This window comes from Panicum virgatum, chromosome 5K (assembly GCF_016808335.1).
Source record: "Panicum virgatum strain AP13 chromosome 5K, P.virgatum_v5, whole genome shotgun sequence".
NCBI classification, from domain to species: domain Eukaryota; kingdom Viridiplantae; phylum Streptophyta; class Magnoliopsida; order Poales; family Poaceae; genus Panicum; species Panicum virgatum.
Window position 1 is genome coordinate 17,976,094 of NC_053140.1, and position 16,858 is coordinate 17,992,951.

At 46.3% G+C, this 16,858-nt stretch overlaps 1 protein-coding gene across 4 annotated transcripts; it reads right to left on the minus strand.

The window, feature by feature from the left end:
• Window positions 1–369: 369 nt before the first annotated feature.
• LOC120706760 (bromodomain-containing protein DDB_G0270170-like) lies at window positions 370–5,000 on the minus strand. 4 transcript variants are annotated; one of them, XM_039991476.1, is made up of 6 exons: window positions 4,599–4,996; window positions 1,878–3,056; window positions 1,737–1,811; window positions 1,476–1,646; window positions 809–886; window positions 370–719 (listed from the first exon to the last, which is right to left on the minus strand). In XM_039991476.1, exons 2-6 carry the CDS (start codon window positions 1,999–2,001, stop codon window positions 532–534), a joined length of 636 nt encoding a protein of 211 aa, XP_039847410.1. In that variant the 5' UTR covers window positions 2,002–3,056; window positions 4,599–4,996; the 3' UTR covers window positions 370–531. The 4 variants fall into 4 exon arrangements, with proteins under 4 accessions (XP_039847410.1, XP_039847409.1, XP_039847411.1 ...); XM_039991475.1 differs by having other exon boundaries at window positions 1,878–2,011; window positions 4,599–4,994; XM_039991477.1 differs by having other exon boundaries at window positions 1,476–1,625; window positions 1,878–2,011; window positions 4,599–4,987.
• Between the last annotated feature and the right edge of the window lie 11,858 nt (window positions 5,001–16,858).

Here is a 16,858-nt window from a genome sequence, read left to right on the forward strand (position 1 = left end):
TTCCTTTGCGCTGGAGTCAAGTTTTTGTACCACTCCCTACTATACATGCTCTTTGACTTTCTCGTCGTAATATGGGATACAGAATCAAAGTTGTTCTTGTCAGAGACTTCAAGAGACACCCCAGCTGCACACTTGTCACCTAGCTTTGGTGATTGGAAGGATTGGTCGTGATTGTCGACATCATTGGGTTGATATGAATTGTTGATTTGGAGGTGGTCGTTACTTTTATCAGGATCAAAATTTTCATTTTCATCGTTCAATGCACCGACCTCCTCTACAAATATTTTTTATAAATATAATAGGAAAAGGTAGTAAAAATCCAACTTAAAACAGCACATCAAATGGAGTTTCAGAAAGTCTAATTGGCACTCTAATTGGCAACATATTCTTTTTCTGATATTATGAGGACCACACAAACTCAAAACCAAGGTAGATATACATGAGTTAATGTTACGAAGCATATCGAAGTATTAAAAGGTCCAACTAATTTGTAACAACACTGAAATATTGATCCATCCAGATTACATGTAATTATTTGTAACACCGCAAAAATGAAATGCGTGCAACACCTTTCTTTTTCTGACGCGCTTCACGTCTCCTCATATTTTTCGCATTCTTCTCTTCCTGCGACATTGCTGCATACCTTGTTCTTTCCCTTTCCCTCTTACGTTGCACAGTACTATTGGTTGCTGGCTGTAAATTGGATTCACTGTCAGCCCCTGCAGTTTAAATAGCAGAACATATGTAATTAGTGCGTCTATATTTTTAATTCAAGTAATCCCTTCAATCATATGTTTTCATCAGTTACCTTCATTAGTGTAGTTTGTCAAATCGCCAAATGGAGCACGATCTTGAGAATCGTTTATTTCCATGGGACTCTGATATTCTGTAAACCACACATAATCAAAAACCCAATTTAGCCACATATAGTAAATACCCGTACAAATACATGGAATGACATCCAAACTGACACAAAGGCAAATAGCACAACACACCCTAAATTTGGAGGTGAAATTACTGCAAGGGGCTTATGATTGGCATTATGAGATTCCCACGAATTAGCATGCAACCAAAACTTAATCCAGCGCATGGCAAAGAAGCCATTTTATTGTTGAACAGGCCATCAAAGCAGTAAACTAAATGAAGCGTGCATAAGATGGAAGCAGACATGAACATACTACACATAAGTAAATGAGTGACATCCAAACTGACTCGAAGGCCTATAGCAGAAAAAACCCTAATGTTGGAGGTGAAATGATACAAGGGGCTTATGATCAGCATCCTGAGATGCCTCATGAATAAGCATGCCACCAAAACTCAATCGACTGGAAGTCAAAAGAAGCCATTCTATTGATAACACAACCACAGTAACAGAACATGTACACAGTTCATGTATATGAGCAACTTTATTGCTATCATACCACACAAACGGTCATCAGCCAAAAGGAAAGGGAAAAAAGCATGTTATCTAGCACCTTTATTTTTCTGACGCACTACACGTCTCCTCAGATTTTTTGCATTCTTCTCTTCCTGCGACATTGCTGCATACCTTGCTCTTTCCCTTTCCCGCTTACGTTGCTTATTATTATTGTTTGCTGACGGTGAACTGGGTACACTCTCAGACCCTGCGTTATAAATAACACAACCTACATACTAAGTGCATCTGTTTCTCTAATGCAATCAATCCATGATATCATGTTTAACAGGAATATGTAAATTTTAACCTAATCACTAACCTGGATCATCTTGTGACTCTGCATTGGTCAATACAGCAATGGAATCTCCATAGACAGCACGATCTTGAGAAAGCACTGCCAACAAAGTTTGGTTAGCGTGTAGTGTGATATCTGATAAATGCAACATCACCCGCTGTTTACCTGTCAGCTTCGACGCAGTACCCTCATGTTGGGGAGTTCCCCGTACATAGGAGTTATTAGTATGCAACCAATCACTATTCTCATCAAAATCAAGTCCAGCTGGTTGTCCAGTCATGTCCCTCATGTTATGATACCTATAAAAATTATGATCAACATAATGGACTGGGAGTAAAAAAAGAATTCTGCAAATTATAGCAATGAAGTTAACTGCTAAGTTAAGTTACTGATTCTTGTAGTGTCTCCATGTCATTTTTTACTTTTTGGCTAACTGAATAATTGTTATCTGCCATGTAGTTTAGTTTTAGAAACAAACTCGAACAATATAAAAAAATAGTTTTGTTTACAGTGTGATACATATTTCCTCTCGAAGTGATAATGCTATTTTTCATGATTGGATCAGAGAACCTAAATATCTTTACCTACTAAAATATTGATAACCCATCGACTCCTGTAGTTCTACCTCTATTTTTTTCATGATAGTTGCATGCCCATGCGTTGCCACGGGTGAAAAACAAGAATTCAATGCAAAATGAAGCTAACTTCACAATCAATAAGTAATCCAAGATCCTGTAGATTTGCATTGATGAAACAAAAAGCTACTGTTCCAATATTATTATTTATTTGCTGGACATCATATCCAAGCAAAAAATGAAGTTAAAAAAAATATCTTCAAACACCAGAGCAATAATATCATATGGTCACTCTGCAAGCAAAGAAAGAACAATTTCTGGTGAAGAAGGCCTCTATGAAGTCGAAAAAATCATGATAAATATGCATCAGACTATAACAGTGCTATCTATAGATCTTAATACTAAGCTTATAAAGAAAATATCTATTTTGATTGACATTTGTTCACAATTTCTGGCGTTTCATATATCTTGTTCGCATTATCTGAAGAAGCAATCAGAACTATGGTGTAATCATCTTGCAGATACACCTTTCATGATCTATGATGCTATTTATATAGTCTGCAAAGCTTAATTATAGTGATAAATGTGGTTCAGATGTTCCAAATATCTTGGAGGATCCATCTGTACAAATGGACACCACCATGTAACCATGGAGGCTCTATTTGTGACTTGTGAGTTGTCATAAATAGCTCCCTGCAGCACCAAATCACCCTATCAGATAGACAAGTCTCGTCACGGCCAACAAAGCGCACCCATGCAACATCAAGGCCTAGCAAGGAATCAATGAAACAGATTCGAAGATTTGAATTGCTAAAATAAAGAACCATAAAAAATGATGGTTTTAATACTCTATGTCAATTTCTGAAGAATCAACACAACAGAAAACAATGCATGAAAGAGACAGAAATCAAACTTTCGTGAACCGCCATAGCAAGCATAAATAACTGATTGGTCACTTGCGTGGCATCAACCACACCTCAAACAAAAAATTAAGGTACGATCGTAGATATTTGAAGCATCCTGCCTCTATGTTATCAAAAGATTATAGTGCTTAACAAATAAAAGTGGTTTCCTTTTACCAAATCTAATTGAGGGCCATTAACCGAGTTTATACCAGATGTAACTTTTTCATCAAATGAGTGCTTGAAAACATCAGGTCATCGTTTTTGTGCACACATCCATATCATTTCTTTCTCTAAAGAATTTTCAACTTCATCCTACAATTTCTCAATGAATACTTAGTAAAATATCCCTCTAATTAAATATTAACAGGCTGATATTTATTGACTCAGGAAACATGAGTTCCATCTTATTAACTTAACAGGATAGTATGTATTGATTCATAAAAAGAGAGGCTACTCCTTGAGTATTATTTATCAAACAAGCAGTGCAAACACAGGTAATGCTAACTGCCAGGGATGTCATTCGAACAAAAGATAGTTAGGTGTAACCAGAAACTGCAGCATAGCACAAGGCATGTTTACCAGTCCATGAAGATTTACTTGAACAGATGATAATAGCAAGGGAATTAATCAACCAAGTGCAGTATAGTTGGAACTTGAAATTTGTCACAAACAAGCAGTGCAAACACAGGTAATGCTAACTGTGCCAGGGATGTCATTCGAACAAAACATAGTTAGGTGTAACCAGAAACTGCAGCATAGCACAGGGCATGTTTACCAGTTCATGAAGATTTACTTGAACAGATGATAATAGCAAGGAAATTAATCAACCAATTGCAGTATAGTTGGAGCTTGAAATTTGTCAGGCACCATAAATAGATACCGCAGGGATTCGAGCATGTAGTAAGGTGCAATCTACACAGTTGCCTAGTGAGACCAACATGATAAAACTGAAACAACATGATATTGCAATTTGTTAACACTGTCATCAAACATTGGTACACCATTTCAAGCCTCAAATAGGCAACCGTAGGTCCGTAACACGAAATACTGCATGGTCATCTGTCCTTATAACTAAGTGAACAAACTCACTAAGCAAGCTGCCAACACTGAAAATGTATACAATTTACTCCAATTTAGGATCATCACTCCCTTATATAACATTCACACGTTTAGTTTTTAGTCAGGATACAACAGAAAACAACAAGGGATGTTTTTTTCTGAATCTGAATAAAATAAGCAGCATACATCGCAGGAAGCAAGCAAGGCATTCAGGTACAAATGTTTTTAATAGTTGTATATGCTCTAGTAAACTTTTCTTCCAGCAGGAGACGCAGCTACCCAGCAGCTCGCACCGATCGAGCCGCCAAATCATGCGGAAGGGAGGGAAGGAGGAGAAGGGTGCGTACTCTGGATGCGGGCGGCAGGGGCACAGCAGGAGACGCAGGCCGCCACCGCGTGGGAGAGCCGGGATGATGCCGCCCCTGGAGCCGCGGCGAAGGGCCACCACGCCCAGGCTGCTGGCCTACTGCGGTGGCTGAGGCACCAGGGATTTCGTTTCAGGGGAGAACGGAGGGTGCGGGTGATGTGGACGGCCGACCCACCAACTGCTGGCAGACGCACGACGGGGGCAGCGCCCTGGGCGGCGGCGAGGCGGTAGCCACGGGCCCGGAACCACCTGCTGGGGGAGCTCCTTGGGCGGCGACGACGCAGCGGCGAGGCGGTGGCGACGGGGAAGGAGGGGCGCGCGGCTCGGTGGTGCGGGGGCTTGAGGAGCGCGGGCGGGGGCGAGCGCGGGGCGAGAGCGGCAGTGCCGAGCGCGGGGAAGGGGCGCGGGTTGGCGGCCCCGAGCTGGCGGAGGAGGGGAGCGCGGGTCGGCGGCGCGCGCGGGCCGGAGGAGCGCGAGCCCAGGGCGAGAGCGGCGGCGCCGAGCGCGAGGCGACGGAGGAGGGGCGCGGGGGCGGGGGTCGGCGGAGGAGGGTCGTGCGCGTGAAGAGTATCCGTCGAGAAATGTGGGGGGCAGAGCTCGCGAGTTGGGAAGTGACGCACGGGGAGGGGGCAGAGCCACGGACGGTAGACTCACTTCGTTCTTTTTTGGTAGTAGTAGATTGAATGTTTTGTGGTCTGTGTGTTGAATTGTGATTTTACTATATACCACGAACCCACCAAGGTGGTGGTTTGGGTTAGTAATCTTCGTCGAGGCCGTGAGGGCAGCGGGTGTGACATACCGAGCACGATAACTGTGCGGTTATGGTTATGATGCGGCTAGCACAACAAAACCCCTTTAGTGACGGACAGACCTAAGGAAAACGATAGTCTCGTGTGTGAATGCCTACTATGGACTTGTTTAGAAAATAGAGAATACCCAACTTCTAAATTCTGTCCCCTAATCCCACGCCACGAGATAAATAACGGAGCCGTCAATGCGCTTTTCCTTTTTTACCACCGCTTGAGTAATTACGCCGGATAGCAGAAATCAATGGAGGAAAAAAAAGCTCCAAAGCATGATAATAGGTCCATGAAGGCTAGACCGTCCTCTTCTTGTTCGCAGCAGCAGGTGTCCCAAGCTCCTGCGTCACCCATTTGAATTCAGCGAGGTCGAATATCATGACGCCCAAATCGACACCTCGGCTCAACGCCGATGACAAGGAAACACCGAAATTGATCTCCCTGCCCCCCCAAATTGAGATCCCATGCAGCAACAATCAAACTACTCCGTCCAAAACGAGAACCCACAGTAGGAATCAAGATCGTGGCCTCCCAAATTGAAATCCCAAAGCCAGAATCCTAGCCAGTAGCCACCCTCCAAAATCAGCTCCCACCACCGAGCTCGGGCATGCTGCAGCCCAGATCAAATTTCTTGCTGAATGTGAAGCTCGCCCAACCCAAATCAGGCTTCGTGCTTCCGCAAGCTTTAGCTTCTTGCCGCAGAATCGAGCTACTCCATAGGGCACACAAAGCAGATGATGGAGATTCGGCAAGATTAGAACGGAGACGGGAGTACGAGACCAATCCCAGCTTCCAGCCAGAGAAAGGAAAATGTTAGAACTGGGATAGCCGGACGGGATGACGGCTGCGGCTCCGTTATCTCGTGCCGTGGGATTAGGGACCGAAAAACAAAAATCAGATGGCCGACACTGCCAGAAAAAGAGGCATTCGTCCGCGTCCAATCAGTACCGATTATTTTAAATCCGATATTAATGTCAATTTAGTACCGATTCTATAGCACAGTACCCCTCGAAGCTATTTAGTATCAGTTTTTAACATCATCCGGTATTAAATGCCACTATTTAGTACCGGTTGGTGTTATGACCCGGTACTAAATGGCTTCTGGAGGCCCCAGCCATTTAGTACTGGACCATAACGCCACCCAGTACTACGTGGTATAGTCCGGTACTAAATGGTCATGACCCGGTACTAACTGGTCTGTCCTAGTTTCTTCAAAAGAATAACATCTCCTATATACTCACATGTGCTGTGTGGGTAGAATGGTAGAGTAGACTACGCGCGAGATCACAAATCACGAATTCGAACCCCAATGCACACACATTTATCCGAGCATATTTTTTCTAAGTGGGAGTGTATTAATGGACCGGCTGCAGCAGGTAGAGACGAGAGTTGGGCAGCATGTACCCAACGGTGCATGGTGCCTGTCCACCAGTGGAGCTGGGTTACCGAGATTGGGTAAAGGTCTGACAGGTGTTATATGTTTTTGATATACGGATGCATTGGTTTAGAGAAATAAGTAGAGGTACGGACCCACATTCCTATTTTAAAATTGGACAAGTGCAGGTAGATACTAGGCGCGGTGATGCTACAGATCAGACGTCCCATGTCTTAAAAAAATTGGACGCTCCGACATATATTGCAATAGTTAAGAATTGATATTGCAACTATTGTTTATGCATATTTTACAATAAATGTTACATGAAATATAATGTTCATGTTGCAACGGAAAGTTTCCATCCTCGAATCGGATGTCAGAGTGATTTGTATACATATTCTTTTAGACGTTACAAGCGTTGATTTCTACTGTTGCAAGTGGTATTTTTCAATATTGCGACGGGCCGTCCCATAAAAAATTTCAGATCGAACATCTGGGCGCTAGAAGTGCCGTACTAGGCGTAGCTCTTTCCGCTTCCTGAAATATATCTAGAGCAAGCACAGGCGGCTATAGAAGATTTTCCTTTCCCCCACCTTGAATCATGAATCCTATTTGTCTTGTTTGTATAGAAAGTTGTGCACCCAGTTCATGTATTTTTTTCTTGTGTCACAAAATATTATGCGAAGTGTGTTGATTTATCATACACTCAATTTGTGGTTTTCCTCTGGACAAAAATTTGTGCATCTACAAGAAGGGAGAAAACTTTACTAATTGTGCACAAAAATATATATCCCCAATATTCAGGTATTTAATATTTTTGTAGTTTTCTGCCATGTACAAAAATTATGTCATCATCACCCACAAAAACAATATGTCATCATCAGAAAAGTTTCTGAACATTTATGTGCAAATACATTAAGTTGTTCCCATCTGGAGCTTGCATGTAGAGTTTTACCATGGACGAAATTATTTGTATCATTTTAATATAATATTTTTGCTTCTGCAATTTTCATTTATACTAGAAAAATGTTGCGCCGTTGGTGCCCACGAGAGGCCCATCACATATGTATATATCTGTGCTTATAAAGTTTTGTTGCGGACTCGGTCAAATTTGATTTGGGTTGTTAAATGTATGTGTGTGAGATGTGGACCGTTGAAATATATCTATAGATCGTCCATGCATCCGTAGCGAGAAAGCTTATATGTGGCAGTCATCATAGGTGTCAATGCTGTGGTATATGCAGTATGTAAATGTGCAAGGCGATTCAACCCGTTACCGATACACATTAAGGGGGTTGGTTTCGTAAAAGTCTGGGAGGTTTTATGTGAATTTGATGTTCGTGGAGTGTAGATTGGTTTCGCCAAAGTGTTATATTATTTTAGGTATCGAAATGGAGCTATGCCATTTGTTGGTGTATTTATTGTGGTGAAAGAAGGAGTGAAATAATTTATTAAGGAGGGCGGAGCACAATTAGACGGGAAGTTAATGTATTTGTGAAATCATGTGGTAATTAATAGATGTTTTATTTTTTTAAGGAAGTAGTGGTTATTTTAAAATATGATGTGTTTTTTGGAAGTAGCATAAGAAATTATGTTATATTTTTAGTAAAATAAGATGTTACGTTGAACGAATTAGAAAAATGTTTTGAATTTATAAAATTTTGCTATATACTAAAGTTGTAGATTTTAAAATTCTAAGCAACTTTTGTATTGATTATTTTTTTGATTTGAAGATATTTTGTTGTCCAAATTGTAGATACAACGGATCGCATGTAAGCATTTGTGCAAATAAATTGTGAAAGCGTTTTGAATTTTAAAGTTGCTCTATAATAAACTTGTAGTTTTTGGATTCTTGATCGAATTTTATGATGAGCAACTTTTAATTTTAACACATTTTGGTGTTCAAATTTTACGTATAATGTTGCCCATGTAGAAGTAACAGACGTAACGGGTTGTTGTTTGATTTAATTAGAATCCGAGGGTTCTTTTTAAAAAAAATTCTGAGATAGTGCCAAGACTGCGAGTTGATTTTCAAAAAACTTAAGGTTTTTATTGTAAATTTCTCTGAACCTTGACGGTTGGACTGTGGGTTGATTTTGGTAAAAATTGAGGGCTTTTTCCAAAAATAATCTGAGAGAAGAGGCTGTACTGCGGGTTGATTTGGGGAAAGTCCGAGAGTTTTTTTTTTGCAAAAAACCCGGTTTGTTGACCAATGGGGACCGTTGGATCGCTGATTGGACGGTCCATGTTTTCCGGCCACATGGCCACCTTCCTGGTGCATCCCCTGCATCAGGATTAGTAGGAAAGAGAAGATGCTTGTTTGCTTTTAATCGATGCTTGATAAAAAAAGACATAGTACAGGTGCAAGTTGTCACCATGCCGCACCGACAAAAGTTGTCCCTGCAGCTGGCGTTTAGCGCTGACGTGACAACACATGCTTCCCACCTTTGCAACTTTTGAAAATTGAAAGTAGACGCAGATCGGTTACATTAGAGACTAGCAACAAAGCAGAGACAAAGTACCGGCTCGTATCCTGGTGCGATGGGCATCCGACGGCAAATAGCACGGTGTGCACATATCGCCATGTGCAGGAATGTTGATCTGTTTGTATTTTACCTACTAATGATCAGAGCTAAAACTTCTTTTATTTGTGATGAGAGTAATCTACTTGGAATGGCCCATATTAGGATGAGTAAAATGGTAAGGGTTCCGTTCAACCAAGAGTCTGTTAATGTCAACTACCTTTCGGCCATAATTAAAACCAGAGAGTTGAAATTTTCTCAATTGAAAATTCTTGTTCTAATTGGCACCTTTTCAACTTCAAACTCGTCCATATGAAACTTTTGAATTTAAACATTGCGTAGATGAAATTAACTTGTTTGGGAGGAAGCAGGGTGACCTTAGCATTAGAGTAGGCAATGCATGCATTACAGTCCACGAAAAATTTAAACATCGGAAGTGGAACCTAGATCGAATCTCTTCCTCAGGTAGCATTACAGTTCAACAGACAAGGCTCCGAAATTTGAGCTATGAAAAGAGTATAATCGGGTAGCATCAAATTAATCGAGTAGCATCAAATTGAACTTGTGCTTACATGCTCTGACCTGGAAACCAAAATGAAAGCGCAAATTTACCAAGTCCCAACTCCCCGTAATGAAATACCAAAGTTTTAAATCTCCGGCTATAGCTGCCGCTATAGCCAAAGATAGCCGTTGAAGAAAGGTACAGCTAGGAGAAGCAGTTTTTAGCGCTAATCAACCGTCCACGCTAATAGCCGGAGATAACCAGAGTTAGCCTCTAATCAAAGGCTTATTTAGCGGCAACTAAACACTTTTTTTTTTAGGGATAGTGGCAACTAAACACTTGACTGGCCAAGAAAAAGCTCGGACGCCAGCCCACCAAATGACAGCCCAAAAATTGGCAGCCCACTCTTGAGGTATGAGCCAAGGGATGAACCTGCCCGCTCCGTGGGTTCATGCGTGACAGCGTAAGCACGAGTACCTCAAGATATCTAATGGTTCTTATGCCAAAATTCTGTGTTTTCTTTTTGACTTTTGCAGAACAGCTAAATGTTTTAGCTGCAGCTATTTCTGGCTATAGCTGCACTTAGTTGTTCCGGAGGACAATGGCTAAGAGGCTTAGCCGGAGATTTTAAACATTGTGAAATACCCTTAGCACATCAAACTTATCCACACTGCAGCTGTTCAATGCAGGATTTGTTCAACTTACCACCACATTGAAAAACACCCGCCAAGATGCATCGCCATGGATGGATCGCCACTTCTCAAATCTAATAAGCCTAGAGCAGCTTCACTCGACTAGACACATATGTAATTTGCCTGTTACAATTTGAGTAAGCTACAGCTCAGCAGCGCCCCCCCCCCCCCCCCCGACCCCAGTCGCTTCGTCGCAACCGACGAAGCTCAAGGGTCCGCTGCTTATTCCTCGGTACAAGACTTGCGTCGCCAGGTCTTCGTCTTCCTATCCGAAGAACAACGAAGACGGGCCACCTCCACGCTTGCTCCTGGCATCGGCTTCAGTGTTCTTGGTGTCTTGTCTTCGCTTTCCGACCCGAAGACAAGCGAAGACGGGCCACCTCCGTGTTTGCTGTTGGTATCGGCTTCAGTCCTTGACTTCCTGTCTTCGCGCACTTTCGGCGACCGGACCGAAGGTGGTGTCCCCAACAGTAGCCCCTCGGAGCCTCGGTCCGATCTTCGGGAGGGGCGGGGCTTCGACTCTGCAGGCGCCGTCGGCGTCTCGAAGCGCCACCCTTCGGGCTGGGCGCCGCGATGGTGGCCAGCGAAGCACAGTCCGTGTTCTCCTGCAAAAAAGTTGTAGTCTGGTGGAGGAAGCAAAATTTTCATGTTCGTAACTGTTAGCTTGCGCTCAAATTATCGGATTCAAGTTTTTGGTGGGAAACCTTGTGTTGTTTCGTAAACTTGAAAAGGCAGAGTTGCCCCTCGGTCTCTTAATCTGACGCGTGCAATGCGGGGTTCTTTTGTCTTTCCACTCACGCGCCTTACCCCACCTATAAATACTAGCGCCGCGACTGTGTTTTACTTTTCACTGCCCTTGCTTCCCAGCCTCCTCGCTTTTCCGTTGGCGAAGGTTCTTTCTGAGCTCGTTTTTCTTCGAACTGTTCCGGTGCTGAACTTCAAGGGTGGCGATCTCAGAACATTCTGCATCTTCGGAGATGGCTCCAAAGAGGGATTAAGGGCCGACGACAACTATGCTCGGCTTGTCGAAGATGACTCCGTCCCTCCTCGATGACCTGGCTCATCGGGGCTTCATTTCAGCGGACGGTGTCAGGGCTCCTCCGACGGGTGAGACCGTCACTCATCCTCGCGCAGACGAAGTGATGGTGTTTCGCGATCTGTTCACCGCCGGTCTTCGGATGCCCCTCGACTCCATGGTAGTGGACATCTTTTGGTTGTTTAATGTATATCTGCATCAAATGACTCCCACTTTGATCGTGCAGCTCTACCTGTACATGTGGCTGGCGAAGACCTGCCGCCTTTCTCCAAGCGCCGAAGGCTTTGCTCGTGCCTTCAGGGCTTCAGGGTACACTATCAACCGAAGAAGATTTCCGTACAATCGGCCGGAGGTGCGGAGATATCGGCCATTCCCCAATATGGCTGTTATACCTTCGCCTTTCACAAGAACCTTCCGAGTCCTGTCCCCGCGAGCAAGAACAAATGGGCCAACGATCGGTCATCCTACTGGTTCTATCACAAGGTGACATTGGACCCCGTTACGAAGACCCATCCCCTCGTCGTCGACCGCATTGCTGCTCTTGGCGATGTGCCGAAAACCGCCTGTCATGTCCGAGCCGAAGATGAGGCTCTTCTCACCCTGCTGCGGAAGCTATCGAAGACCTTCAGCACGCGCGACATCATCAAAGAGTTCATCGCGTGCGGCTGCTTTCCCGTCAGGGTTGGCTGGGACATCTCTAGCTGGTTGGCCGAGGACTGCTGGATCGAAGGTATTCCGATACCTGACTTCGCGACCGTCTTCAGCCTTCGGACCGACTGTGAGTTTTCGTGCTTAAGCTCATGTTATGGAGGTGTACGCTTCGCTCTTTTGCTTACACTTTGTGTCTCTTCGGCGATGCAGGGGTGGACCCTGTTGTTATCGAGAGCCGGGCCGACGAGATGGTTGGGTCAGTCTCGAGGGACGAGTACAAAGCCCTCGTCGGGCATCTTGGCGGGGCTCGACGTACCTGGGTGTTCCACGCGTTGGGCCTCTCTGCTCCTTAGCGGGCGGCCGAGTTGAAGCTTGCTGAGGGCCAGGGCGGCCCGGAGAAGGCGGAGGCTCTGGAAAAGGCAAAACAGAAACGGGCGTCTTCGTCCGCAGAGCCGAAGAAGAGGGGCTGGCTTATCGACGTCATCTTGCATTAGTCTCCCTGCAAAGCAAGGGGGACTCCGAAGATGATGGGAGCGAAGACAGCAACCGCGCGGGTGTCGAGCCTCCCCCCCCCCCTCACTGTTCCTAAAGAGGTGCCACCCTTGAGGGCGGTCCCTCCTAATCTGGACCTTAAGTTCAGCACCGCTTAGGAGAGGGATGACAAGGAAGGTGACGAGGAGAAGAACATCGTCGTCGACTCCCCCTGTCGCTTGCCTGCGCCGCCCCAAGTCTCTACCTCCGGCAAAGATGCCGAGAAGTTGCCTGAGCAGAACAATGCGTCCAGCTCTGGGACGAAAGGGAGTGGTGAAGATTCGAGCAACACGTCGGACAACAGCATCTTCTTCGTCCGCAATGCTAACCCCGAAGCTGTTGCCACGGAGCTCAGAGCGAAACCCACAGCCGTGCGACTTGGCTGCAACATCGTCAAGTCCCTTCGTTTTGAGAGCCGGGACCGTGAGCGTGAGCTACTGGCGGAGGCGGGTGGCTCGTTTTGTTTCCCTCTAATGGAAAAAGACTTGATGGGGAGTGGACTGACGAACATGCTGGAAAGTGCGCAAGATTTATCGCTTAAGGCCTTCGTGGCTGCACGCTGTGCAGCTCGGTAGTTGGCAGCCGAAGAGGGCTCAAAGGCTGCTGTCGCAGATTTGGAGGCAAAGGTGGCTGCTCTGGAGAAAGAAAAGGAGACTCTACAACGTCGCCTCGACAAATCCGCAGAAGAAAAGGCGACCCTCACCGCGGAGCTGCTGGTGGCGGCTGATCGGGCGGTGAAGGCGGAGGATGCAACCAAGGCTGCGAAGTTGCTCGCCGACGATGCCGAAAAACGGCGGACCCAGATGCACAAACGTTTTCACTCGTTCAAGGAGTCAGTGAGGGCTGGGGCAACCACGCTTCAGAAAGAGCTTCCCGATTTCCTGAAGAAATACGGGCTTGATGCTCCTGACATCTCTTCGGAGGACACCGTCTGGGTGGACGACTTCTTCAAGTGGCTCCGCGCATGTGTTGTTATGCTGGACGCAGGGGCTCATTTCAACAAGGATATAAGCGCTGTTGTCGCCGTTCGCACGCTCAGTGCTGTGGTGTACAGCTTATTCCCTTCCGAAGCTACCGGCGCCAGCACTGTGATGAAGGCCCAGCTCCATTGCCTCCGCGGCGAGGGTTTTCCCTGGCCCGGAGAAGATGCAGTTCGCCCGGAGGCGCTGCCGGCCCTTGCGAAGAACATTGCTAAAAATTTCATGGACCACTTCTTCAGGGGCGAAGTCCGCGCCATCGTGCGTCGCGAAGTTGAACGAATGAAGGCCCAGGTAATTTCTTCACCCAGTTCTTTTTTATGTTCCTTTCCTTCGGGCTGAAATGCATCTTGAGATCTTTGAGATTTCGTGTTTTTTAGCTGCAAGCCAAAGCCGATGCTGTTGCGGAGGCCATCCTTGCCGAAGATGCATCGCCTTCTGGCGAGGGTGGCGACGAGGGAGCAGTCGGCGATGGAGGAAATGCCGGCGGCGGTCGTGGAGCCACCGACCGAGCCCCGAAGGCCGAAGACCAAACCATGGGGGGTTCTTCTCACCCTGCAGCTGGCAAGGTGTAAGGGCCGTGGTCGTGTACTCGTGTGACAGTACCCTTTTGTGTTGTAAATATGATTTTTTGAGAACTAACACATTCGGTGCCTGCGCAAGACACTGCGTTGGCCCCTGCGTAGGTGACCGAAGGCATGCTTCCTCGAAAGCTCAATCGAGGGGATTTCTATGTTGCCGGTGTGTCCTGGGCGAAGTTCCATATTCGTTACCCTTCGGTATCATTTGAAGAATTTTTGGCGGATAGGGTGCGGGTTTACGACCTTCGGAACGCCGATATGAAACGTTTTTTTTGCCGAATTTCAGCGTGATCCGGAGAAACACGCGAAGATCCTTGCTGACCGCGCACTTCGTCGCGAAATAAAATGGATTCTCGATACCGATAGACCGTATAGTGCTCCCGCCGGTCTCCGTGAGCCGAAGCCGGAGCCGGTGGACGAAGAGCCCCTGTCGCCTGATGAATTTATGTACTGACACAAAGGCATCTTCGACGAGAGCTCTAGTTAATTTGCATTGCCCTCGGTTTCAGGGGACGACTTCGAAGCATTTCTTCGACGGACGGCCGAAGAAATAATAGATGTGGCAGTCCGGGAAATCATATCTGAGATGGACTGCCTAGTCTTCGAGGAAGAGGTCTCGGATGTAACTATGTAATTTATTTCTTCGTGCCTTCGCGCGAAGTGTACCTTCGCTGAGTAATAAACCTGTACTTTGTGTGTAATGAATTATGTAATTTTTTGGCGTTTATCCTTCGACTGTGCACAAATATGTTTTGCGAAGCGCCACCCCCTATGCGCGGGCGAGGTTACAAATGCTTTTTTGTTCGTTCATCTTCACCGGTTACGTGTGTGTTTCTTGTTTTGCGAAGCGCCACCCCCCCCCCCATTCGCTCGACTGGCGGGGATGATGACCGTGAAACGTGTTTTAGCCCCTCCGGCCTCTTGTTTTAATTATGCACGCCTTTGCCTCCGGCTTTGCTTGTGAAGACTTGCACAGGGTTCTTCGGCTCTTTTGTCGGGGAGGTCGGGCCGTGCCTTCGGCTTCCGCGCGACAGGACTTTCCACCTTAGGCTCACCCGTAAGGACTCTGTTAGGGGACCTTCGGCTCTTTAGCCGGAGAGCTTCGCGCCTAGCCTTCGGCTTTCGCGCGATAGGACTTTCCACCCTTCGCTTTTATGCGACGGGATTTTGTTAGGGAACCTTTGGCTCTTTAGCCGGGGAGGTTCGCGCCTAGCATTCGGCTTTCGCGCGACAGGTCTTTCCACCCTTCGCTTTCATGCGACGGGATTTTGTTAGGGGACCTTCGGTTCTTTAGCCGGGGAGGTTCGCGCCTAGCCTTCGGCTTTCGCGCGACAGGTCTTTCCACCCTTCGCTTTCATGCGATGGGATTTTGTTAATTTCTTCGGAAGTGAAGCTAAGAGGAGTGAAGCCCTTAATCGGGGTTGCGCTTCGTGCTTACTTCTTTCAAGCGTTATGGCTTGCACTTCGCGCCGATGACTCCCCTCGTCGCTTTGACAAAGAGGGACAAACGCTTCGGCGCCTTTGCAGCGTGCCTGTTCCTTCGAGACTTTTGTGGGGGCTTTGTTTATATTTCACAAGTGGTTACATAGGGTTCCGCCTCGTTAAAAACCTCACACCTTTGGCGCCCGAGTGGACCCTCGAAAGCTTCCCCCGTGAGGAAAAGAGTACGGGACCTTCGGTACATTGTGCAGATTTACACTTGAGAAAAAAAAGGAAGGATGCAAAAAGAAAAAAATTTCCCTACAAGCCCCTTCGGTTATTTCCCTCCGGTGGCTTTTACACACTTCCTACACGTAGTACTTCTGTAGCATGTCCTTATTCCATGAATATGGGTCTTCGGTGCCTTCTAGCACGCGGAGCCTACAGGCCTCTGGCCTTGCCATAGATACGATAAATGGGTCTTCCCACTTGCTGTGCATCTTGCCCTTTTGCTTGGCCTTCGGTATTCTTCGAAGCACCAAGTCCCCTACTTTGATGTCTCTGGGCTTCACTTTCTTATTCTTCCACCTTCGCGTTTCTTCTGATATTTTCCCAAGTTGATTGTTGCTTGAATCTTGCCAGCTTCGATTGTGTCGATTGAGGGCTTGATGTCTTCTTTGGTGTTTTCTGCCCCTTCGGCTGTTCTCCATGATTTGAGTTTGATTTCCTCAGGTGTTACAGCTTCTTCGCCGTATAATAGCTTGAACGGGGTGAACTTCGTGGTCCTGGACTCTGTTGTGTTATGAGACCATATGACCCTCGGCAGCTCATCCGCTCATTTCCCCTTCGGCAGCTCAGTGATGTTTTTCTTGATGCCTGCGATGATGATGCCGTTGGCTCTTTCCACCGCACCGTTGGACTGCGGGTGGTAGACCGACGCGAAGCATAAGTTGATGCCTAGTTGAGTGGTGAACTCCCTGAAAGTTGCACAGTCGAACTGCTTGCCATTGTCCACTGTAACCTCCTTCGGGACCCCGAAGCGGCAGACGATGTTTTGCCAAAAGAATTTTTGCAGGGCTCCTGCTTTGATGTCCCTGAGTGCTTTGGCCTCGACCCATTTGGAGAAGTACTCTACCGCCACAGCGGCGTACTTG